The sequence below is a fragment of the Bubalus kerabau genome, chromosome 15 (assembly GCF_029407905.1).
Source record: "Bubalus kerabau isolate K-KA32 ecotype Philippines breed swamp buffalo chromosome 15, PCC_UOA_SB_1v2, whole genome shotgun sequence".
NCBI lineage: Eukaryota > Metazoa > Chordata > Mammalia > Artiodactyla > Bovidae > Bubalus > Bubalus kerabau.
The window spans coordinates 39,741,183-39,766,937 of NC_073638.1; the positions used below are offsets into that span (position 1 = coordinate 39,741,183).

At 41.3% G+C, this 25,755-nt stretch overlaps 1 protein-coding gene across 11 annotated transcripts in view; it reads right to left on the minus strand.

Moving 5' to 3' along the window:
- Positions 1 to 5,391: 5,391 nt before the first annotated feature.
- TEAD1 (TEA domain transcription factor 1) overlaps positions 5,392 to 25,755 on the minus strand; it is a 273,908-nt gene continuing 253,544 nt past the window's right edge. For all 11 annotated transcript variants that reach the window (XM_055548599.1, XM_055548596.1, XM_055548598.1 and 8 more), the window contains 2 exons: positions 19,221 to 19,373; positions 5,392 to 13,416 (listed from right to left, as the gene is read on the minus strand). In XM_055548599.1, coding sequence (XP_055404574.1) covers positions 13,303 to 13,416; positions 19,221 to 19,373 — 267 coding nt within the window. In that variant the 3' untranslated portion in view covers positions 5,392 to 13,302. The remainder of the gene's footprint in view (positions 13,417 to 19,220; positions 19,374 to 25,755) is intronic.

Below are 25,755 nucleotides of genomic sequence, written 5' to 3' on the forward strand. Positions count from 1 at the left end.
TGCTGCCGGAGGTGCCACCTGAGATGGAAAAAGAGAGAGCAGTGCGCCAGCCTCTCTGCTTCCCTGCCTGCCTGGACCTTCCAATGGCCACACTCCACTGAGCGGCTGGCAGAGGAGCCTGGGGAAGACAATCAGCAGGCTGCATTTCAAAGGAGGTAAAAGGCAAGGAGTGGCTCTGAACACAGACAGGCCTAGGCACAGAGGCTCTTTAATGGTTACAGACTCAGATGATTGGTGCCACATATTGGATACAATGTAAATTCAGCACCATGACAAGAAAGGTCTTTGCCAAGTTAGACCACTTCCGAACCACGTTTCCTGCTACTCCCTTGTCTGGTCAGGCACTTACTTCCTTATTCTAGGCTTTCAGTCTTGCTTCCTCTTCCCATAACATCCTTTGCCCATACCATCCCCTTCTCACTTCTCATTGATCTGCTTCCTTCTCTTCACTCCATGCTTCTCCTTTTTCTTTCCCTTCTTTCCTATTTCCTTCCTTTCTCTTCCCATCCAGGTCCCTCTCTCCATCTTTCTTTCCTGCCTATTAATGAGCAGACTGAAGTCCAGGTCTTTATGTAGATTAGTTATTATTTCCTAATAACTATTTCTTAAAAATCAATTCTTAAAAGATATTGTAACCACTACCCCCCTCCCATCTCCATACCTAGGGAGCCCCAGACTTAAGATTTTAACTGATTAAAATCAGCCCAAATTTTCTTTACTGAGCCACTAGATGTCATATTGATTTCATAGCAGAGTTGGGAAGCCCTTGTAGGAGCTCAAACCTGCAAAGAAAGAAGCATCTTCATACTTTACTTGCATCTAAAATATCACAGCCAGACTTCTGCTTACAGTCATGACTGAATAAAATTTTACTGGATGAGGACTTCCCTGGTGGTCCAGTGGTTAAAACTCTGCGCTTCCAATGCAGGGAGTGTGGGTTCGATACTTTGTCGCGGAACTAAGATCCCACATGTCCCAGGGCACAGCCAAAAAAAACCCGAAAAACAATTTTACTGGATGGACATACATAAAATGGAAGCACTGGAGACCTAGAAGCAGGTGGATTTGGGTGGGAAGTCCATGTATAGAGACAGAAGTGATGAGAAGTGAGCGCCCATCTGCTGTTTTGGGCCCAGGGAGTGCTGTGCAGGCCAGTGGCGGTGCTGATGGAAAAGCTGCCATCTTTCTGGCCCATGAAAAACAAGATCGAGTGCAGGGCAGCTACAGCTGCTGAAGGGAAGAAGGGTTCCTGGAAGGGAAAGGCCAGAGGCCAGAGAGGAGACCCCCAAATTCTACCTGGTTGTCAATAGTTGTTAAGGCTACTCTATTTAGGTTTTCTACTTCCTTGTGAGCTATAGTTTTCTAAGAATTATCTTTTCTATCTACACTTACAAATTCATTGGCATAAAGTTTATAACTGTATATTTTAATTTTATTATACTTTTATTAATATCTGTAAGATCTGTGTTAATACTCCTATTTTCATTTCTGTGACTCCTTTGTGTAGTTGGTTGGTTTGGTTCTCTCTTTCTCCCTCACTTGTCAGTCTTGCTAGGGCTTATAGATTTTATTTGTATTTTTGAAAAACCAACTTTTGACTTGTTTATCTCCCCTATTGTGTTCACTTCCTACTAATATCCCATTACTTTGCCCTTTAATAGTTCCTTCATTCTATTTGTGTGAGTGTGTGTGCATACTTATTTTGATCTTCTTTTAACTTCATGAATCGAATAGTTAGTTTGTTAATTTTTGGTCTTTCTTTTTATCTCATATGGACTATTCTCCACATGTTAGTCTAGTAAACACTGCTTTGGCTGCATTCCACATATTTTAGTAAGTCATATTTCTTTAACATACAGTTTTCAATATTTAATTTCTGTGATCTTTCTTATGGGTTAATTAGAAATGTTTACTAATTCCCAAATATATGAGAGCTTTTCTAAAAATTCTTTTTAAATTGATTCTACCTAAATTACTTTGAGGTCAGAGAATATTGTGTGGTATTATAACAATACTTTGGAATATACTGAGACTTACTGAATTGGCAAGTACATGGTTTTCAAACCATTCCATGTGGCTGAAAAAATATGCATGACAATTTTGGGAGACAGAGTACACATATTATCAACACTTTCATTTTTTTTTTTTACATATTTCCTGGAATTTGCCTGCTTGCTCCAACTACTTAAACAGATGCATAATTTTGTATTTTTCCTTGCAGTTCTCCACTCCCTGAGAATTAGGGAAGTTTTATTAAGAGCATGTGTGTGCGTGCTCAGTTGCTCAGCCGTGTCCGACTCTGTCACCCTATGGACTGTAGCCTGCTAGGCTCCTCTGTCCTTAGATTTTCCTGGCAAGAATGCTGGACTGGATTGCCATGTCCTCCTCCAGGGGATATTCCCAACCCAGGGATCGACCCACGTCTCCTGTGTTTTCTACATTGGCAGGCAGATTCGTTTACCACTGAGCCAGAAGGCAAGCCCTATTAACAGCATACCAATTTACAAGTATTTCATCTTCCTGGTGAATTTAACCTTTCATCACATGAAATAACATCTTTATTAAGATTCGCAAACAAACTGTTTGCCCTCCAGTCTTTTTTTCAGGTTCTGCTTCCAGGGGAACCTAAACTAAGGCAGTTGGTCCACTGAAATGATGTAACAGCGGAGTTACTGTCAGCTGGCATGGGCTTCCCTGGTGGCTCAGTCGGTAAAGAATCCACCTGCATTGTGGGAGTGGTGGTTTCATTAAGTCGTGTCCAACTCTTGCAGCCCCATGGACTGTAGCTCGCTAGACTCCTCTGTCTATGGAATTCTCCAGTCAAGAATAGTGGAGTGGGTTGGCATTTCCTTCTACAGGGGATTTTCCTGACCCAGGAATCAAACCCGGGTTTCCTGCATTGCAGGCAGATTCTTTACCGACTGAGCTATGAGGGAAGCCCCCTAATACTGACTGAGGATTTCGGGAGACTTGGGTTCAATCCCTGGGTTGGGAAGGTCCCCTGGAGGAAGGCATAGCAACCCACTCCAGTCATCTTGCCTGGAGAATCCCATGAACAGAGGAGCCTGGCAAGCTACAGTCCATGGGGTCACAAAGAGTCAGACATGACTGAACGACTAAGCACCTGTCATAAACTGGCATTGGTTCCACAAGGAAGGGGATGCCCTACCTTACACCATCTCCAGCATGCTAGAGTGATGGGTGGCGTTAATTATGATTGGTTGGTGGTATTAATAGGTTGGTTGTTGCTAAGTGCAATTGGTGCAAAGAGGAAGAAAATGCCAGGCTCAACTCAGGGCATGGCATAAATCTCCCTGGCAGCGCTGAAAGAGATCCTTAGGTCAGGCAGTTGAAGGACAGATGGTGCTAGAAATCAAGCCAGAAATTACAAATAAAGCTGAATTTACAGCTCTCACAAGTTTCCTGAGGCCCTAATAGATAAGGAGTGGGGCACTGAAACACGGAATGGGAACATCTGGGTGGAACCCTGAAGAGTGCTGAACCTCAGATTTCTCGAAACCTTCCGGGCTAGCAGTCCAATCCCTCTGCCTGGAGACCATGGTAAGGCCTAATTTGAAACAGATGCCTCACAAGATGAAGTGTTTGCCTCCACCCAGTCCTCTCCGTCTCGTCTCATTGCTTCCAGCAATTGCTTCTAGCAGCCTGACTCTTTGCTAGTTACAACCACCTAGATAAAACTGACATATGTTCAAAGGCAACTAAAAAACTCCAAGGCTTCACAAGCTTACCCAACACTTGTGCCTTTTGAGTTGGAACCGTTATCAGTTGCTCACTGATGACTTAACAGCAGCAGCTAATTTAGCCGTCAATAGGCAGGAGCCATGCTGATGTGAGTCCTCAGTCAGTTGTGAGGCAGAAGAAATGATCGGGGTTCCCAGGGACATTTCTTGACTCTCAATCTTACAAGGCGGCTTATTTACTCTCCCCCATGTGTCTTCAATCTCTCTCCTCATTGATGTCAGTTTCCCTAGCATGCCACTCTCTCCGCTGAACTCAAGCTAACTGGAACTGCAGGCAGTAACAAGGATGTTTTTGATGTGCAAAAGCATCTTGTTTTAGAGGAAGTGCAGGGCCAAAGTACCACACAGCCAGCACCAGAGCCAGGACTACAAGAGAGGAGGGTTTTCCACTTCTACATTCTTGCCATTTACTAGCTTTTATGATCTTAACAAGGATTAGCTTCTCTGGGCTCCCATTTCCTTATTGGAAAATTGGAAATGATTCTTTTACTCAAGAGGATGTGGGTTAAAGGATGTCGTGAGTGTGAAGGGAGCTGGCATATAACAGGGCCTCAGCGAAACACCCCAGTTTCCTGCCCGCTGCCCTGGATAGCTCGCTGGACAACCGCGTTCTCTCGAACGGCAGCTTCCTAAACACATGCCTCTTTCAAAGAAAATGGAACCCAGTATTTTTCTGTTTCCACTTGCACAGTGCCTCGGGATTTGAGGCAGGTTGCATCTCAAAGAAATGGGGAGAAGCAAGACCACCTGAGGTCTAATTCAAACTGAAGGATCCCAGGGTACATTGGGTCCTGCTATCAGAAGCCCACGGTTATTGTCGTTTAAGGAAGCCCCCCGACCCCCAGATTTCTGCCTGAGCCTCGAGTGGCTTCCACAGAGTCTCAGTGAGTCAAAAGGCAGGGGCCAAGAGTCAAAGCCAGGGTGCTCTATTGAAGGCTTCACCACTCACCAGTCACAACCCTGGACCACCTGCCCCTTCCTGAGCAGCGGCTGGGGTGTGTGTGTGTGTGTGTGTGCGCGCGCATGCATGTATGTGTGAGATAACATCATTGTTATCGGGACAGCTGTGAGAATCACACGCTGTACCAGCACACTGGCCCAGTGCCCAGCATGCATTAAACTTAGTGAATCCAAGGCTTTGTTGTGTGTGTGTGCTGCACACACCTGAGGACGGGGCAAGAGTTACAGCTTAGCACGCACCGTGTGGGCACCCACCGCCCTTTAGTTACCTCTTTCTCACATCCACTGTTCTACCCCCGGCTCCTGGCATGCACTGAGCACGGCGGGCTAACAATTTTACTAACATACTACTAAAGAGAGTAATAACCTATAGGGGAAAAGAATATGAAAAAATATATATGTATGTATGTATAACTGAATCACTTTGCTCCACCCTTGAAACTAAAACAATGTAAATCAAGTACACATCAATTTAAAAAAGGAAACAAAGAAAGAAACCCTGATAGACATTAACACTCATGCTGCAATTACTATACTGAGCTGAGTGGACACCATTAAAAGATCACTACTTTAACCTCCTTTACTCTGTCCTTCATATATTCACACATAACACACAAAACACCTTTTCATTTTCAACAACATACATTTCTGCAGATAAAAAAGGTGACCCACACTTTCATTTTCTTTATTTTTCATTGATACCGTATGAATACAAAGTTTCTATAAAGCTACAAAATGTCTACCACTTTATCAAGAAGGCATCAAAATGTGTCACTTTGCAAAGACATGAAAACACCTGCAGGAACTGACACAAAAATAGCATTTTTAGATGAAATAATTGCACTTAACTGTCATGGATATTACAGTTATCACACATATGTACCGCGAAAGCTAGAATACATTTTTTTTTTTACAAAGCACTTTATAAAAAAATTCTCTGCACACAAACCCTATAATTTTCATATAACTATCATACTAAAGATAAATTCACTTTAAAGCCAACACTTAGAACATTTTTAAACAAAAAGGTACCAGTACCTAAACACAGACATTAACAAATACAAGAATACTGTACTGCCAAGAGGTTTAACCAAATGCCTTTTGAAAGCTTCTGCAAATAGGTTAAGAAAACATATGTGAGAATTTGCAACCCCACCCCCCATCTCTCCAATCTCTCCAAGAGGAAGCTTACTGCCCAAAGGCAGACTCCTCAGCCCGCTCCCAGCAGCAGTACAATATTGAAGGAACCACTGGGCAGATGAAACGCTTACATCACAAGCCCATTTTATACACGTGACACCAAGACACAGACTGTGAGAATCCCATTAAGTCACTGAGAATGTGAACAAACACACGTGGCAAAAACCAATTTACATAAAATGTAAGCATATTCATAAGAATTAAAGGCTATTCAGGTTTCTTTTTTAAATGTTACAAAACTTTTTTTTTTGTCATTTTTAGGCACGTAGTTTTTGTTTTTACTTGTTTTTTTCTTCCTTATCTGCAGTCATGAGCCTACTGAGAAAGGCCTACGGAAGTGACTCTTTCAAGGAGGTAACAGGGAGATTTTTTTTTAAGAAGTGCAGTTCATATCTAATTTACACAGTAAAACTAATCACAGAAAAGGACTGAGGCAAAAAGGAAAAGAGAAAGAAGAAAGGAAGGGAGGGAGGGAGAGAGAAAACCAGAGACTGGTTTCCAATTGATTTATACCTAGATTCTGTCAGCCTCTCTTAAGAAAAAGGGGAATGAGAAATTTTCACAATGGAAGTCAGACCAAAGAGAGCCAGCCTGAGAGAGGTGGAATCTTTTGGAATCTGACCCCACTTAATGATGAACAGAGAGGGAAAATGAATGCCATTTCAAATATTAAAATGATAGAGTGGGGCATATGACAGACTCAATGCAAATTCACAGAGAATAAAACAAGTTAACAGCTTAGGAAGTAGGACAATAAATACAAATATTTCATCTTATTTAATGGTGCATGACTTCAGTGAAACTATCCTTTGCAATGCAATACATTTTAAACACAAACCTTCATTCTTAACAATATAAGCAATGAGTTAATGAGAGAAAACTACTGCCAAAGAAAGCACAGGAACAGTTGAAGAGGGAAACAGGAGAACAAATATTTGATTAATTTCTTCCAAGTTGTGGTGTAGTCTTGACATGACAGGGAGGGGCTGAATTCAAGCAGCTAACTATAACTTGTGTTGAGCAATTTTCCTTTTCATTTGACTTTTTTTTTCATTGTATAAACTTCTATGAGCACTCACAACTTGGTGTGGATAGAAATCACTCCTGAAGTTTCAGAGAGCCCAAAGAGGGTATTCTTAAAGACACCAGGTAGAAACAGATGGATTATACACATTCAGAGGCTAACTTTCAACAATTCTAATGTCATTGTAAAGTCTATATTGGTAAAGAACAATCTTTTTTTTTTGTCCTGGCTTTTACTTGGCTGGTGTTTTTGCCTTCTCGTCCTTTTCACTCCTCTTCCTCCCCTCTATCAGTTTTCCCAATTTACACAAAGTTTTGATAAAAGCCAACAGGGACTCTAAAAGAGTTGCCCTTTAGAGGGCTGGAACATTCTTTGAAAATTCCGAATTGTGAGTGGTACTCTTTGGGAGTTTCTCATAGCACATTCAGACAACACTCAGAGTCAACATTTTCGCCCTAAGAAGAACATGTCAATTGTGATGACCCTAAACCATTTTTTGTTCTGCACCGTCATCTCAGTTTGAGGCTTCCAACTTTCAAAACGGTATCACTGCGTAAACCGGAGAAGTGCGCGCTGGCATCTGAGTGGAAAGGCAGGCTCTACAGACTGAGCACAAGTGTACGGAGAAGGTCACATCTGTCCACTGGCTGACAGCCTGCGGGTTGTGTGCAAGTCCCCTCGGGCGGACGCAGGGCTGGGTGATGGGCAGAGATGGCGTACTGGGTCATGGCACACAAACATACCAGTTTCTGGGGATCCTCCTGCTGCCGTGGGCTCCAGGGCTGGGAGTGGTGGGGGGGGGCTCCCCTACGGCGTATGATGCACAGCAGGTGGGGTCCGTGTCGTGCTCTTGTGAACAGAGGCCTGTCGTTGGTTATTCATCCCGGTAAACCAAAGGCATTACGGTGATCTCAGAATATTTTTGGTCTCTCTACAAATTATCATGATTATGGCAGCACTTTTCTAAGCTGGAATCTCAAACCAAAGGCACTTTCATGCTAGAGTGCAGAAGGTTCACAAACAGCTAAGTTTTTGGTCGTGGATTTAAAAGGCAACATTTAAAGTGTACAATTTGCTTTTCATAGTAAACTATGAAGTTGCAAGACCTTCCATTTTGGTATAGACATTGGACGGTGTGGTCAATGAACTGACTTCTGTTCATTTCGGATTTCAGACCAAGAAGTCAGTTTTCTATAGATATGGAGAAAAATGGGCTTACGAAAAACAAAATTGAAAACACTTGCTTGTTCTGTTTTAAATACTGAGCCGATTAGTAAAGGGACATAGAGAACTGGTGTGAGAAAAGGCTGGCGGCACGACTAAGTATCACTAAGGCACTGCTTACTGAACGCTTTGGCAGCTCTGAATTGAAAACTTCCTACAAAAGTAACAATAGTAAGAGAAATGCTTCCAGCTTACAAAAGGGCTCACAGTTCCGAGGCAGCCTTCTGCACTGCAAACCCTACACGCAACATCGCGAAGATTTAAGGCTTTTCAGAAATGACATGTGCAGGGTTTCGCCACAGAAACATCAACAGAAGGAAAGAAGCAATGCAGACGTATCCTCTTAATGTCACAGGCGTGAACACCAACACACAAAATGGGTTCTAGCCTTCGTTAGCACAGGCGTAGTGTACCAGAGCATAGACAAAAATCATACAAGTGATCGGTACCTGGTTTGAAAAGTTGACTGTCATCTTGTGTGATTTAAATAATTTATGTTTGTACAAAAACAAACTGCAAAAGCCGCTAGAGTGTTGAGACCTAAAGAGAAGACTTGGGTCTGTAACATCAAGTTCTGGGCATGGGGGCTGGTTTTTTTTGGCTGGTCTGAGAGTGGGACTTTGCTGCTGGGATGTTTTGTGAAGAGAAATTTGATTCCGAGCCTGTGGCAGGTGAACTATCCTCGGGGTAAGGAAAAGGCTCATCAGCTTTCCTGTCTGCTGGTGGATGCCTCCCCAACAGGACCCTCAAGGAAGAAGCAGCATCAACCCCGGGGGATGCTCTTGCTCTGGTAGAAGAAGGGTCTTCCTCTCCCTCTCTTCCTCACTGAGCACCAAAGAGGAACAACCCCCACCAAAAGGCCAAGGATCGAGTAGCAAGAGTCCTAAAGCCTTTCTAGTCAGCTGTTACTGACCAGCACGTGACTTTGGGCAAGTCATGTCTCCTCCGGGTCTCAACTCTCTCATCTACAAACTGGAGGAGGTCACAGGCATACCTCGTTTTCTCACGTTTCACAAATATTGCAGTTTTTACAAATTGAAGGTTTGTATCAAATGAGTCTACTGGCATCATTTTTCCAACAGCATTTGCTCACTTTGTGTCTGTGTGTCCTGTTTTGATAATTTTCACAATATTCCAACTTTTTCATTATTTTCATATTTTTAAAAATGTGGTGATCTGTGATCTTTAAGTTACTATTGTAATTGTTTTGACATTTTCCAGCCACATCTTAATTAAAGTATGTGCACTGATTGTTTTTTTAGCCATAATACTATTGCACATTTAACAGACTACAATATAGTGTAAACATAACTTTCACATACACTGTGTGACTTGTTTTACTGTGATATTTGCTTTTTCATGGTTCTCTGGAACCAAGCCTGTGCTACCTCTGAGGTATGCCTGTAGACTGTGCTCTCCCATAGCTTAGTAAAGAAAAACTCTAGTAGTCCTCTTACAAAATGAATCCTTCTCTCCTCCATCCTTAAAGATGAAGTGTTCCAGAAGTCTCTATAAATTCTACAAAAAACATTGAGTCTAACGCTAAAAGTAGAAGGCCAGAAGAAATTCACTAAAATGATCAAAGGTCTGATTATGAGAACAATAACCTTATGAGAAATAATGAAAATAGGTGGCATTTTCTAACCAGATGAAATAAGGAATCAAGAGCAAATTAGAAATGCTCTCTAAGCAGTATGAGTTGATCATAGGGATGTTGGTAACCAGCTGTCCCCAATTTCCCCAGGGAGGAAGGAAAGGATACTTGTAGCTGAGAGACTGTTGTGAAGTAGAAGCTCTGAAACAGGAAGAAACATGGACAAAATGTCATGTGAGTAATATTCCTACCTGTCTCTTGATGGCCTGAAACAAGGCTCCCAGGAGAGAAGCTTTCTCAGGATAAAACAGAAGGAAAAAGAAGATGTCAAATATGGCATTTGTGACCTTTGGATGTAGGGCAGTGCTTTTCAAGCAGGGGCAATTCTGTGGCCCATGGGACATTTGGCACTGTCTGGAGACACTTGGGATTGTGACAAGTGGGGAAAGAGTGTGTCTAGTGGGCAGAAGCCAGGGATGCTGCAAAACCTCCTACAAGGCACAGGACAGCCCTGCACCACAAAGAATTGTCTGGTCCAAATGTCAACAGGGTCTAGAAAGGGTTGAGAAACCCTGGTCTAGGGTAGCTTAGACATTCTGGGATTCTAGGACATGTTTTGAAAAAGCCTTGACTTTACTTAGGTCTCTTGCTAAGATGGGAAATGAACGCCAAGAGACCAAAGATCAGTTCTTTAGTTTCTCCCTACTCAGGCTGTGGAAAGTGGCCTCCAAACTCTCCAGTGAAAGCACAAGATGTCCCTGAATCAATCCTGGTAGTGGAGGGTCAACCAGGAGATGGAGCACCCAGAAGAGAGCCGTGAGGACAGAGTTTTGGAAAGGCTTCTTTATGGTTCAGAAAGCTTGACGAATGAATAAGACTCTGCCATGAATGGCCAAAGACCAAAAATCAGACTTGGATTAGATGTTGTCACACAAATCTAATTCCAGGGTCTAATTTAGAAGAGACAGAGAAATGGACTAGTGGTTAAGACAGGAAAACTACCTGCCCTGGAGAAACCTTTAGAACAAGACAAGAAGCAAACTTGTTTTAAGAGCAAAAAGTAACCCTCAAAGTCATCCATGGAGACCCCAAACTCAACTACAAAGGCATTTGGAGGAAGAGGACAAGTATCAGAGGGCCCAGCCTGACTCTGTGAGGCCAGGGTATGGTCTACTCTTCAGTTAACAGAACTAATCTCTAGCTGGTGTTTCGGGGTCTCAGTCAATTTGTGCTTTGAAAAAAGTAAATCCTAAGAGCCCTCCTGGCAGCACGGAAGACTCCCATTCCTGGGAGAGAACGTGAACCAAATACCTCTCCCCCTGAAGTTCTGGGATGGCCTGGCTTTTAGCCGCATAAGATCACTTGCACCCGTAGGTCCTGAGAAGACTGGGGGTAATTTTCAGTAAGATGCAGGAGATGGGACCAAAAGAAGCACCTGAAGAGGGGTGACCAAGAGAAGTCATAAGTATGATGACCAAGGGAGAAGCTTAATACTTGGGCTGAAGACCAGATGGAAGGGTGGGCCGCTGGGCCAACTCTTCAAAGGTCCCCTCAGAATCAGGGAACAAACTGTAGTCTGTTTATGGAGGGAAGATGCACACCATCCTGCTGACTTACATAAGGGATGTGCATTCCAAAAGGGGAGAGTTCTGCACTTTTTCCTCTGGTCTTCAAAGAGACCAGGGTCATGGGTTTGGGTGCGGTCAGGCTTGGTTCAGCATTCTGTTTCCACAAGCCAGCCACACCCTCATGCTCCTGACCTCAGATACTAGCCAATACATAAGCAGGGTCACAGGTGGTTGGGGGGATAGGGAAGAGGGTGTGTAGGTTACTTGAATGTGACAGTACAAAGTTTTTTTTATTTTTCTGGCTTGATGTAAAAGTCTTGACATGCTTTAAAACTTGCAAGACATTTCATGTTCTGTAGTGTTAACATTCCTGACGATTATCAACAAGTCAATTTCCTCCAGGAAAGTGGGGAGTATGCCCTGTCCCCTTTCCAATGTATGGAAGTAACAAGACATGTGACCACACCAAACCATCTCTGCCTGGACAATGCTTTGGAATACATGGGTTGGAAAGTTGAATCTCTCTCGGGAAGGAAACCTCCCAAATTAACCTGTTTGGAAAGGGCAGAGATAGACAGCTGAGCCTCTTCAGCCTCAGTCAAATAAGTATCGTGACTTATTGAGTGATGTTGAGAAAATGGGTGTCCTTAGAGAATACACCAAGATCTGCGGACACAGATTGAGAAATACATATATCAGCACCTAGCAAACTGAGTGACACTGAACAGATGTTCAATAAATAAGCGTTGAATAACTATATATGTGTATGTGTGTATGTACACACACACACACACACACACACACACATAGTTACAACAAGCTAATATGTGTGTTGGATCACCAGAAATAACTTATCCACAGGCTGCTGAGTATGCTTGTGATTTTCTGGGGAGCAGAAATCCTAAAACTGATGAGCCTTTTGCAAGTTTGGTTTGATGAAATTTCTCCCAGCCACAGGGTTTTCCATAATTTGCAGCTCACAGTGCAGTATTCATGCCAATTTTGAATTTTTGTTATTAAATTTCAGTGGTTCAAATATTTACTCATCTTAATAAAAAAATTTGGTTGTCCATATAAAATATAACTGCACACACAAGACTATAAACATTGTAAGCTTAGATTTTCAGTATTTATCTACTTATTGCAAAAAGAGCCATCTTTTTTTTCATTAAATAATCATCACATTAGTACAATACAATTTTATATTTTTTAAATATACTATATATGTTAAGGATAAGGGGTGAAGTTTTCTTCCTCTGTAATACCTGTTTCAAGAGTTTAATGGATTAGGAGATTAGTTTTAACCTTGAGGAAAAAAGTACAAATTTGTCTCATTAGGATATTTCTACCAAGTATTTCTTAAGGCTATATTTTAACATTTGGTTTCAAAAAGAAAGAAAAGTTTCATTTAAAAAATAATTTAGTGAATTACATTCTTTCATAACTTCCACCCTAATTAGTTACAAAGATAAGTCTAAAGATTCTTAGTTTTGTGTACTAATTTACATTTATATTTAAAGATTAATTTTACTTGTATCTTAAAACAAGAATTTTATGTTGGAAAAAAAAAACACACTAAATACATTTGTATAAATGCTGTAAATGTCCAATGGCAAATGCTCTGTCTCAATTTTTTTTTCTACCACAATGAGAAACAGGTCTCTGCAGACAGAGACTTGGGTTCTTAAGGTTCACCTTTCCGAGGAATTGTGGGCTATGGATCTGAATAACACAAACAACTCGATTTCTCTTTTTACAACTGTACCAGAACTTCACAGCTACAATGAGTATGAACACATGAAAAAATGACTTCAAACAGGATTTAGAAAAATCGGGGTGACCTCAGGGCCAGGGCAGCACCCCTGCATGGTGAGGTTTACAGTCAGTCGTTCGATCATGGAGAGAGTGTGTGTGTGTGCGCACATACGTGTGTGTGTATATACAGATATCTATATATATAAATAACCACGGTTAGTCCTTTACAAGCCTGTAAATATGATGCTGTGCTCCATGTTCACTATTTGAAACTTCAAATACACAGGCCATGCACAGGAGAGTTTCTTGTGTATCCCTGTTTGTTACCACCTGTTAAAAAAATAAAAGTGTAAATGGAATAGATTGTGAAAAAGAAAGTACATATATATATACGTATGTGTAACTGAATCACTTTGCTGTATAGCAGAAATTAACACATTATAAATCAACTACACTTCAATAAAATTTTTACAAGTTTTATATATATATACACACACATATATATCTATATCAAACACCACATGAATAAAAATATCCCACCTGTACCATGATGAAATGGTTTACTCGGAGACGGATACAGAGTCTAAAGTTCAAAAAGTCAGTTAATTAGAGATCTATTCAGCCTCACTCTGCCCGCTCCTGCACAAACTCAGGATACTAAGGGTCCAACTTAAATCCTATCTAAGTTTAGTTACCATATGTAAGAAAGACCTTAAAGATGGGGTCTCATTCATAATCTGAGCCTAAGAAGACACCACAAGAATTAGTGTGCGTTTTTTTGAGCGGGGAGGGCTGTGACTTTTTTTTTTTCCTAACAACATAGAGAATTTTCTATAATTCTGTCCCATAGGACAGTCATTTATCCTCGGAACTGTTTCCTATCTTATCCCTGAACTTTACTAAATTTGTTGCACAATAGTCAATGGGAGACATAGCTCTGTGAGCGACCTGACTCACCACTACGTTAACATGCGGCGCCTGGACTCAGGGAAGCAAGTGCTGAGTAAAAGAACAGTCATGCAGTTCAAACCCATGCAGCTCAAAGGTCTACTGTATTTGCTGAACGGATGGAAATTCACAGAATAACAGCCACCATCTGCTGACTGTTAGCTATGCATCTCCTCAGTATTAAACACTCTGCAGGAAGAATCTCATGTAATATTCCAACTCCAGCAGCAGGTGTCATTTCATTCCCGTTTGACAAGGGAGGATGCTTGGGATTAATTTGTTTAAGGTTGTACTAATGTCAACGAGGTGCTTCCCTCCTAGCTCAGCTGGTAAAGAATCCGCCTGCAATACAGAAGACTCCAGTTCAATTCGTGGGTCGGGAAGATCCCCTGGAGAAGGGATAGGCTACCCACTCCAGTATTCTTGAGCTTCCCCTGTGGCTCAGCTGGTAAAGAATCCGCCTGCAATATGAGACTTGAGTTTGATCTCTGGGTTGGGAAGATCCCCTGGAGAAGGGAAAGGCTACCCACTCCAGTATTCTGGCCTGGAGAATTCCATGGACTGTATAGTCCATGGGATAGCAAGGGCGAGACACAACTGAGTGACCTTCACTTTCCCTTTCAATGTCAACAAAAAACCCAGATCTTCTGACTCTGAAGACCTTTTTCTTACCTGTTATGCCATGCTGCTCTAAATAAATGAATGCATACAATGATGAATCATCTACTTTTTCTGGGTAATAAAGTCTCCAGTACTAACATCCACCTGCTTTTCTAGTCTCACTCCCTGCCACTTCCCTTACAGATCAAATACTCCAAGTGTGCAAGTCTTTCATGACTGAAATCTCTCTCCCTCATCCCCACATCCAGACAAATGTCATGTTCTGCTTCTTTTACGTCCTCAAGAGTTCTTGAATCTATCTTTTTTTTCCCACTGCCACAACCCAAGGTACCAGCAAACCTGATCTGGACCCCCCTACCAGGAGTTACCCTTGCTGGGCACCAGTTCCATATGCACACAGCAGCCACCGTGACCTTGAGAGAGAGATAAATCTGACACCACCACCCTCCTGCCTAAAAACTGAATGGACTCTTTTGAAATTCAGGATGAAGAGAAAGCCTGTTCTCATCCTAGAAGGATGAGCATGAGAAGAGACAGGGCCCAGTCTGGCTGGTCCTACCTGCCCAGCACCCTGCTTGCGGCCCTCCTCTTTCTCCCTGTGCCAGGCACACTGCTGTTTCCAGTCCCCCCAGTGCTGCACTTCCTCCTACATGCAGTATTCTCTCCCCTCTCTGCCTATCTAGCCACCTGGCAGACACTTTCCGTTGTTTGTTGCTCAGAGAAGCCCTCCCTGACCTCTCATTACACACCTCTTGGCACCATGCACCGACCTTTACCAACCATCCGCCACAGCTGAGTTATGCATCTGGTGACTCCCTGTGCTTGACAAACGCCCACCTCTCTCACCAGACTCCAAGGTGCCTGCCCCAACTGTCCAGTATGCTGCAGCTCTGCACCTGGCATGTCAGTACGCACCCATCAAATGACGCTTTTCTTGGTAAAGCTGAAAAATACATCTGCTTATCCATCAAGGCAACTTAAACATCATCTTTTAACATCCCTGAGGATCCCCTACCTCACTCAAACTACAGGGGCCTGCTCAAGCAGTTCAATTACTCTTTTTCACAAGTGTACCACAGCCCTGATGGCCTTGCAGGGTCATCGTCTGTTTATCTGCCTCGTTCCCTCACCAGGCTCATGTTTCCTGTGTTTTATTTGCGCTGTATTGCAGCAGCTAGCAAACCTCGCCATAGTTTAGCTGAACAAATGAAAACACTCTCAGTAACCAACGAAGTGGAGAGGGCAGACTTGAGCACTTTGTAAATGGAGGAAAGATGAGGTCTGGAGATTTTAAGTGACTTAACCAAGGTCATAGGTACAGCTGGGTCCTAAACCCAAGTCTTCTCATTCCATGACCATGACATACCCTGCAAAGTGTCTCTTCTATCAATTCAAATCTTAATTTATGTCTATCACTGGCTCTGTGACCTCAGGGAGGCCTAACATTCCTCTATCCATAAAATGGGAATACAAATGACCTCCCAGTTCCGCAGTGAGAATTTCATAATCTACAGAAGATTCAGCATTGTGCCTGGAACCTCTGTGATCTAGCTGACCTTCTTGAAAACTTTCTATGAAAGAATATATCCTATATCCTATTTACGCTTCTTGCTTGAGATGAAGGAGGAAAGAAAAAAATGTTTCTAGCAAGCTGTATGTCAAAGTATGACCTTGAAAGATGACTGGAATCCTTGGCCCACAATTCAGTTAATGTCTTCCTTGGCCTGACTGCCATTATTAGGGCCCTGAACCTACAGGGTCACCTCAATTCCATAGTCATCCTGATGAAACCAGAGACTACCCTACAGGCCAGTAAGTGCCTGGAACTGGTCCTGGTGACATACAGGTTCTGTATTCAATGATCTAGTAAAACACATGCAACTATGTCCAGCAGCCGTCACCCTGGCCCTGCCCTTAAGCCCACCCTCTCCAAGGAACCACTGAAAAGCACCGTCTCTGCTGTTTATCAGTGAGATGACTTCATGACCCAGGAGTGTTGGCTTAATGTCATTTTTCTACAGAAAAATATCATTCCTAGCACGTATTTATTAAGAGCTACTAATTCTTTATAACAAAGGGATTTATGTAGTTGATATGTTTTAAAATTACTTTTACCTGGTAAGTTCTTTGGATGGAAGCCATGTTTTCAAAGAGGCATTACCAATATAATAGTTAATGGGTTCTGTGGGTAATAGATACTCACAACTGTCCCAGGTCATATATTCTTTGCTTGTGTTTGAGGTCGGGTTTTAGGGACTGAGGACGTATTCCTTAATGTGCTGAAATAGTCTCACTGATTTGTAAGAAACAGCTAAGACTCCTTCCAGGAGAGGGAGGGTAGCCATCCATTCAGAGAGTTTTGCTTAACTTCTGAGGTTATTTAACCTCCACATAAGGATGCCACACTCACCTTCTGCTCATCTGAGCACTAAGGTGATTCGTATGTCCTTAAGTAGCAACAAAAAGCATCTACAGCCAAGTACCTGCCAACATTCTAAACCCTGAACTGCTCAATTTTCACCAAAGGTCGTTAAAGAAAAGGATAATAATGAAGAGTTCGTGAAGGATATATTTTTTAAACTTTCTCCCAGATGACTAGCTTCCACATTTCAGAGGGACATGGACACAGGAGAATCCACTGAGATTCTCTCCTTGGAATAAATGAAAACAATATACAAAACCATCTGTCTGCCTATGTCTGCCCATAATCACGTGTCTGTGAGCTGAGGCCCCCTGAGCTCACTCACCAATCCCTTAGCGTCTCAGCCTGGCTGCACACCAGAACTACCTGGGGAGCAGTAAAAATAAACAAAAACCATGATGCTCGGCTCCATCTTTCAGAATTTTTTAAAGAACATTTACTTATTTGGCTGCACTGGGGTCTTAGCTGCAGCATGTGGGATCTAGTTCCCTGACCAGGGATTGAACCTCGGCCCCCTGCATTGGGAGCCTGGAGCCTTAGCCACTGGATCACCAGGGAAGTCCCCTGAATTTTTAAAAGTGTCCTGGATGAATCCAATATGCAGAAGGTTTTAACTTTCTTAATTTTTATTTATGTATTTATTTTTACAGTGGTATACAGCAACTGGTTCCTACTAGCTTTGAATGTAATTATTATATATTGAGGAATTTCATGAGCTAGATGGCCACTGTAGCTTTAAAGTGCCCAGGGAAGGTATATTTACATCATAAAAAATGGGCAAAAACCATAGGGGACAGCCTATTATTTTCTTTCTTTTTTACCAGTACATTACAGGGCTTCCCTGGTGGCTCAGATGGTAAAGAATCTGTGTGCAATGCATGAGACCTGGGTTTGATCCCTGGATCGGGAAAATGCCCTGGAGAAGGGAATGGCTACCCACTTCAGTGTTCTGGCCTGGAGAATTTCATGGACAGAGGAGCCTGGCAGGCTGTGGTTGATGGAATCATAAAGAGTTGGACACAACTGAGTGACTAACACTTATATACACTGATTGAAAACAATGTCCCATTGGATCCAAAGTCCAGGTACAGAATTCCTGCTCTTCAAGTATTCTAATTCTAAATTCTGGTAACAAAGAATAACAAAGCAGGCCTTCAGAGGGCTGAATATTTTACCACAATATTGTCCTGCTGCCCCTTTTAGCAAAATTGCTTCCACTGAATTTTGTTTTGGCATTTTGCCTTTGGTTTAACCAAGGAATGTTATTTTTTGAAAAACAAGCCTTATGAAATCCATTACTACATATTTTATGGGTGTATTTTGAGGAGAACATTGTACTTATTAGCCTCCCTAAGTCACCAAATGAAGTCTCCACGAGAAATTGTTTTAAATATTTGAGGAAGAAAAAAAACACACACAGAGCATTGCCCAAGGGAACTGGACAATTTTCCCATCATGGACCTTGAGCACTACTGGTTTTTCCTTACTCTTTAGCTGCCTGTTAAGTTTTGACCATACTTTTCAGCCCATAAATATTCTCCCCCTTTCCTGTTCCTGGTTATGCCATTATATTCTAGTTAATATTTCTCCTGGTAAGAGAGTTTACATTTTGCAATATTAATATATGCTACTTATAATAAGACCTTGTAAACCCTTCCTGAAATGAGTGTAGGTATGCCTTAAGTACAAACCTGCTTACTCAGCTTTTGCCTCATTTATGGTTTGTATACTACCGGGCAGCTGAGACTTCAACTTAGCTGCTGCTGGGATAACCCGGGGAACTTTAGAAAAATACGTGCCTGGGTCCTGTCCTCAGAGCTCCTAAGTTTACTGATCTAGGGTGTAGTCCTGCTATCAGGATTTTTAAGACATTCTTCAGGTTTCTCTAATCTCCAACCAGAATTGAGAATCTAGTTTCATTACCCCTACCCCAGTTCCCCAAATTCCAGTTCTGCCAAGCTTAGAAAGCCCAGCCAGATGAGAGCCCTTCTCTTTCACAAACCTGAGCCAAACCAAGTTTGCCTTATGGATGCATGAATTCAGCTGCTGACTGACCACCTGGGACCCAGACCCACCCAGGCCCCTCTTCCCTGGCAGCTTCATGGCTGAGTCTGACAAAACAGAAAAGAGACAAAACAGTTACCAATAAAATTGTGAAGTTTTCCAAAACACTGTTCATCATATATTTCTCTGGTAAGTGTTTGAGCTTGTGGATGAAGTTGATCATATATTCACACATTGGGGAGCGGTTTATTCGGTAGACAAATCGGCCATTCTCAAACCTTGCGTATTCCGTCTGTGAGGGAAAAAGGGTTTATACTTTTGACTTCAACATACATGAAAAAGATGATTGTCTATAAAAGCATTTCACTTTTTCAACATGAATCAGCTGTTATATGTTGCACTACTTATGTACTTTATTTAATTAAAGAAAACCCTAACCCCAATTTTAACACCATACTCAGGACTGAGCGACTTCACTTTCACTTTTCACTTTCATTCATTGGAGAAGGAAATGGCAACCCACTCCAGTGTTCTTGCCTGGAGAATCCCAGGGACGGGGGAGCCTGGTGGGCTGCTGTCTATGGGGTCGCACAGAGTTGGACACGACTGAAGCAACTTAGCAGCAGCAGCAGCAGGATCCATTATTTTTATGGAATTTTTTTTTAATTGTAAAAATACTTTAATGAAAAGTTGTATAGATGCTTTTTCAGCAAAGGTCAGGGAAAAAAATGTAATTGCCTGCTGAGTGATTCCCTACCTAGAAATTTGTGAGAGCAAGCCCAGCTAGTCACAATTCTTCAAGAGCCCACAGAAAATCTTTCTTTACTGTGATAAGGCCTCATAGGCCAAAAACCAATGCAGCTAATTTCTCTACTTTAGGAAAAACTGCTTCACACTGATCAAGAGCCCCTGGCTGTGTTATGTCTTTAATTTTTAAAAATGTTTTATACACATATATATGAGAAGGAAATGGCAACCCACTTCAGTATTCTTGCCTGGAAAATTCCATGGACAGAGGAGCCTGGCGGGCTATTGTCCATGCGGTTGCAAAGAGTCAGACATGACTGGGTGACTGACAAAACACTTAAATACATATTTGAAGATCCCACTGAAACACTCAGAGAGAAGAAAGACACTCTTAGATACTTTGGATCAAAGAGGAATTTAAAAAGAAATTACAAGCTATCTAAAGAGTAATGAAAAACAAAATATTTACGTCAAATTTTGGGGACTCAATGAAGCTGTACTTGGAGGAAAGCAGCTTCATGTCTTCGTTATTAAAGATGAAAAGTTACAGAATTTAGTACACATCTTAAAAAATAAACCCTACAAAATAAACCAAAATCTGGGAAAATCAGGAACTAAAAATTAATAAAGATAAAAGCTCAAATGAAGGCAAAGGAAATAAAGGTCAATTACTGTAGAAATAACTAAAAACTATGTAGAAATCGACCACTGAAAACAGTCCAAAGCATGAATGGTTTTACAGCTAAATTTTATGTAACCTTTAAAGAATTTTCATCTTGTGACATTTTCAGTGTTATTCAAACTATTCTATACCATAGAAAAAGGTTGGTATTCAACTATTTTTGTAAAACTGATGTATGTTCAATACTGACATATGATGAAGAGCTTATAAAAAAAGAAAAGTACAGACTACTATCACTTATGCAATGCAAACATTTGATGTAAAACAGCAAACAGTGCATTAAGGTAACCAAAGTAGAGCTTTCTTTGGGAATGCTATGGTAGTTCATACGCGGGATGTATGTTAACTCGTGACGTCAAAAAACTGGAGGAAAAACAGAGTAAGAGTTGGTGAAAAGGCATTTGATAAAATATTGCAGCTATTACTAATAGAAAAAATTAAATAGGAAGAGAAAGAATTTAACATAAAATAAAGACCATTTATAAAAACCAATAATAAATCCAATGTTAAAATATCAAAATGGTTTCTACGACATCAGTAACCATATAAGGATACTCACCATCACTATTTCTTTTATTTCTTTTTACAACTGTGTTGGAAGTTTTAGCAAATGAAAAGAAGGTGAGAAAATAATAACAGTAATAATAATAAAAGTGGCAAGAACACTGGAAAAGAAGAGATAAAATAAAGTCTTCCTTTTTTGCTGCTAAGATAATATATCATAGGAAACCCAAGAATCTGGAGGGAAAAAACCACTAGAAATAAATGAATATGGCAAGATGGCCAGATAGAATATAGATATACAAAAAGTAGGAGGTTTCTTCTAGTAATTAAAATCTAGAAGTTGAAAATTGTATTAACAAATTTATATAATATTTAGAGATATATTTAACAAGAAAGAGATGAATCTATATATGAAAAGCATAAAATCTTATTAAAATAGATAAAATGAAATGAAAATGCAAATAGATTCTTGATTAGAAAGATTTAATATCAAACTGCCCCTGAATAATATCTAAATCTAATGCAATTACAATTGTTGCTGTTGTTATTGTTGTGTTAGTCATGCCTGACTCTTTGCGACCCTGTGGACTGTAGCCCTCCAGGCTCCTCTGTCCATGGGACTCTCCAGGCAAGAGTACTGGAGTGGGTTGCTATTCCCTTCTCCAGGGGATCTTTCAGACCCAGGGATTGAACCAGGGTCTCCTGCATTGCAGGCAGATTCTTTACAGTCTGGGCCACCAGGGAAGTCAGCAATTACAATTAGGTTGCTCAAATAAGACTTTTGTTTTTCTTTACATTTTTAAAATGATCTCATAACTTTGGAAGAATAAATGCTGGTAACCTTCCTAGAAAATATGTGAAAAGAAAGCGTAGGGAGACTGATTCGCCCTAGTAGATATCAGAAAATGCTTCTGTTGTTGTTTAGTCACTAAGTCATGTCCGACTATTTGTGACCCCAAGGACTGCAGCACGCCAGGCTTCCCTGTCCTTCACTATCTCCTGGAATTTGCTCAAACTCATGTCCATGGTTGGTGATACCATCCAACCATCTCATCCTTTGTTGCTCCCTTCTCTTCCTGCCCTCCGTCTTCCCTGGTATCAGGGTCTTTTAAAATGAATTGAGTCTTTGCAACAGGTAGCCAAAGTGTTGGAGCTTCAGCTTCAGCATCGGTCCTTCTGATGAATATTCAGGATCGATTTCCTTTAGGATTGACTGGTTTGATTTCCTTGGAATCCAAGGGATTCATTCTCAAGAGTCTTCTCCAGCACCACAGTTTGGAAGCATCAATTCTTTGGCACTCAGCCTTCCTTATGGTCCAACTCTCACATCCATACATGACCACTGGAAAAACCACAGCTTTGACTAGACAGACTTTTCTTAGCAAAGTGATGTTTCTGCTTTTTAATTTAATTTTATTTTATTTTTAATCCTGAAACACTGTATTAGTTTTGCCAAACAGCTCTCTAGGTTTCTCATAGCTTTCCTTCCAAGAAGCAGGTGTCTTTTAATTTCATGGCTGCAGTTACCTTCCACAAGTGATTCTGGAGTCCAAGAAAATAAAATCTGTCACTGTTTCCACTTTTTCCCCTTCTATTTGCCATGAAGTGATGGGGACTGGATGGCATGATCTTAGTTTTGTGAATGTTGAATTTTAAGCCAGCTTTTCATTCTCCTCTTTTACTCTCATCAAGAGGCTCTTTAGTACCTCTTTGCTTTCTGCCATTAGAGTGGTAACCTCTGCATATCTGAGGTTGTTACTTCTCCTGGCAATCTTGATTCCAGCTTGTGAGTTATCCTGCCCAGCATTCCTTATGATGTACTCCATATATAAGTTAAATAAGCAGGGTGACAATAAACAGCTTTGACATACTCCTTCCCAACTCTGAATCAGTCCTTTGTTTCATGTCTGGTTCTAATTGTTGCCTCTTGTCCTGCATATAGGTTTCTCAAGGGACAGGTAAGGTGGTCTGCTATCACCATCTCTTTAAGAATTTTCCACAGTTTGTTATGATCACACAGTCTAAGGCTTTAGCGTGGTCAATGAAGCAGAGGTAAATGTTTTTTTGGAATTACCTTGCTTTTTCTACGATTCAATGAATGTTGTCAATTTGATTTCTGGTTCCTCTGCCTTTTCTAAATCCAGCTTGTGTCTCTGGAAGTTCTCGGTTTACATACTGTTAAAGCTGAGCTTAAAGGATTTTGAGAATTACTTTGATAGCATGTGAAATTAGTGCAATTGTACATTAATTTGAACATTCTTTGGCCTTGCCTTTCTTTGGGACTGGAATGAAAACCGACTTTTCCAGTCCTGGGGCCACTACTGAGTTTTCCAAATTTGTTGGCATATTGAGTGCAACAATTTAAAAGCATCATCTTTTAGGATTTGAAATACTTCAGCTGGAATTCCATCACTTCCACTGCTTTGTTTGTAGTAATGCTTCCTAAGGCCAACTTGACTTCACATTCCAGGATGTCTGGCTCTAGGTGAGTGACCATACCATCATGGTTGTCTGGGTCATTAAGATCTTTTTTGTATAGTTCTGTGTATTCTCACCACCTCTTCTTAATCTCTTCTGATTCTGTTAGGTCCATACCATTTCTGTCTTTTATTATGCCCATCTTAACATGAAATGTTCCCTTGGTATCTCCAGTTTTCTTGAGATCTCTAGTGTTTCCCATTATATTGTTTTCCTCTATTTCTTTGCACTGTTCACTTAAGAGGGCTTCCTTAATCTCTCCCTGCTAGTCTCTGGAACTTTGCATTCAGTTGGGTATATCTTTCGCTTTCCCCTTTGACTTTTGCTTCTCTTCTTTTCTCAGCTATTTGTAAGGCCTCCTTAGATAACCACTTTGTCTTCCTGCACTTCTTTCTCTTGAGGATGGTTTTGGTCACCTCTTCTTGTTACAAACTTCCCTCCATAGTTCTCCAGGCACTCTGTCTACCAGATCTAATCCCTTGAATCTGTTAGTCACACTGTATAATCATAAGAGATATGATGTAGGTCATACCTGAATGGTCTAGTGGTTTCCCCTATTTTCAATTTAAGCCTGAATTTTGCAATAAGAAGCTGATGATCTGCACCACAGTCAGCTCCAGGTCTTGTTTTTGTTGAACGTACAGAGCTTTTTCATCTTCAGTTGCAAAGAACATAATCAATCTGTTTGTGGTATTCAGCATCTGGTGATGTCCATGTATAGAGTCATCTCTTGTGTTATTGGAAGAGGGTGTTTGCTGTGACCAGTGTGTTCTCTTAGCAATACACTATTAGCCTTTACCCTGTTTCATTTTATATTCCAAGGCCCAACTTGTCTGTTACTCCAGGTATCTCTTGACTTCCTGCTTTTGCATTCCAACTCCCTATTATGAAAAGGACATATTTTTGGGTGTTAGTTCTAGAAGGTCTTGTAGGTCTTCATAGAACCAGTCAACTTCAGCTTTTTTGGCATTAGTGTTTGGGATTACTGTGATGCTGAATGGTTTGCCTTGGAAACAAACCAAGATCATTCTGTCATTTTTGAGATTGCACCCAAGTACTGCATTTTGGACTCTTGTTGACTATGAGGGCTATTTCATTTCTTCTAAGGGATTCTTGCCCACAGTAGTAGATATAATGATAATCGGAATTAAATTCACCCATTCCCATCCATTTTAGTTCACTGATTCCTAAAATGTTGATGTTCACTCTTGCCATTTCCTGCTTAACCATGTCCTAGTTACCTTGATTCATGGACCTAACATTCCAGGTTCCTACGGAATATTGTTCTTTACAGTATCTGACTTTACTTTCATCACCAGACACATCCACAACTGAGCATCATTTCCACTTTGGCCCAGACTCTTTATTCTTTCTGGAGCTATATCTCTGCTCTTTCCCAGTAGTATATTGGACACTTACTGACCTGCGGGGCTCATCTTTCAGTGTCATATCTTTCTGCCTTTTCATACTGTTCATGGGATTCCCGAGGCAAGAATACTGAAGTTGTTTGCCATTCCCTTCTTCAGTGGACAACATTTTGTCAGAACATGCTACAAAGCTACTGTAATCAAATCAACACAATACTGGGACATGTAGAGATAAATAGAGGGTGGAAAAGAACAGACTCCAGGAACAGCCCCCCAAGTATATGCTTTCTCCATGAAAATTCCTGGAATTTCATCATTCAAAGGCAACCAGCTACAGGTAAGCCCTGACAACTTGGCCATTTGGTAACAAACCTAACACTAACCTTCCGTGTTCCCAACCACCGACAGGTACCTTTGCTTCTTCCTTCTCGGGGGAGATAGAGGTCATGTACCTCCAGGTCTCTCAGTCATGTCTTATTGCACAGCCACCTTCTCACCTACCCTCTCCTTAGGGTGAGGAGCTTCCCATCTTTCTCCTTGGCTTCTCTGTCTGCGTCTCCCTTCCACTTACCCCAAGGCTGGCTGCTGCTCATTCTTTATTCTGTGCTCTTTCTATTTCCTCTCTGCAACTAGCTCTCCATTCCCATAGCTCTGATTATCTTTAATGCTTAGGATTCCCAAATGATATTTTCAGTCTTTACTTGTCTCCAAAATCCTAGTCTGGCATCTATAATCATCCCTATTTCCAGCTGGACATCTTATGTACTTATCTCTGCTGGAGACTGCACTGTCCTTCGAAGCATAAAATGTGTTATCTTCAACTCTTCCTCCTCTTTGATCTTTAATATTCAGTCAGTTTCTAAGTTCCATTCCAAATGTCTTCTCAGATCCCCTCT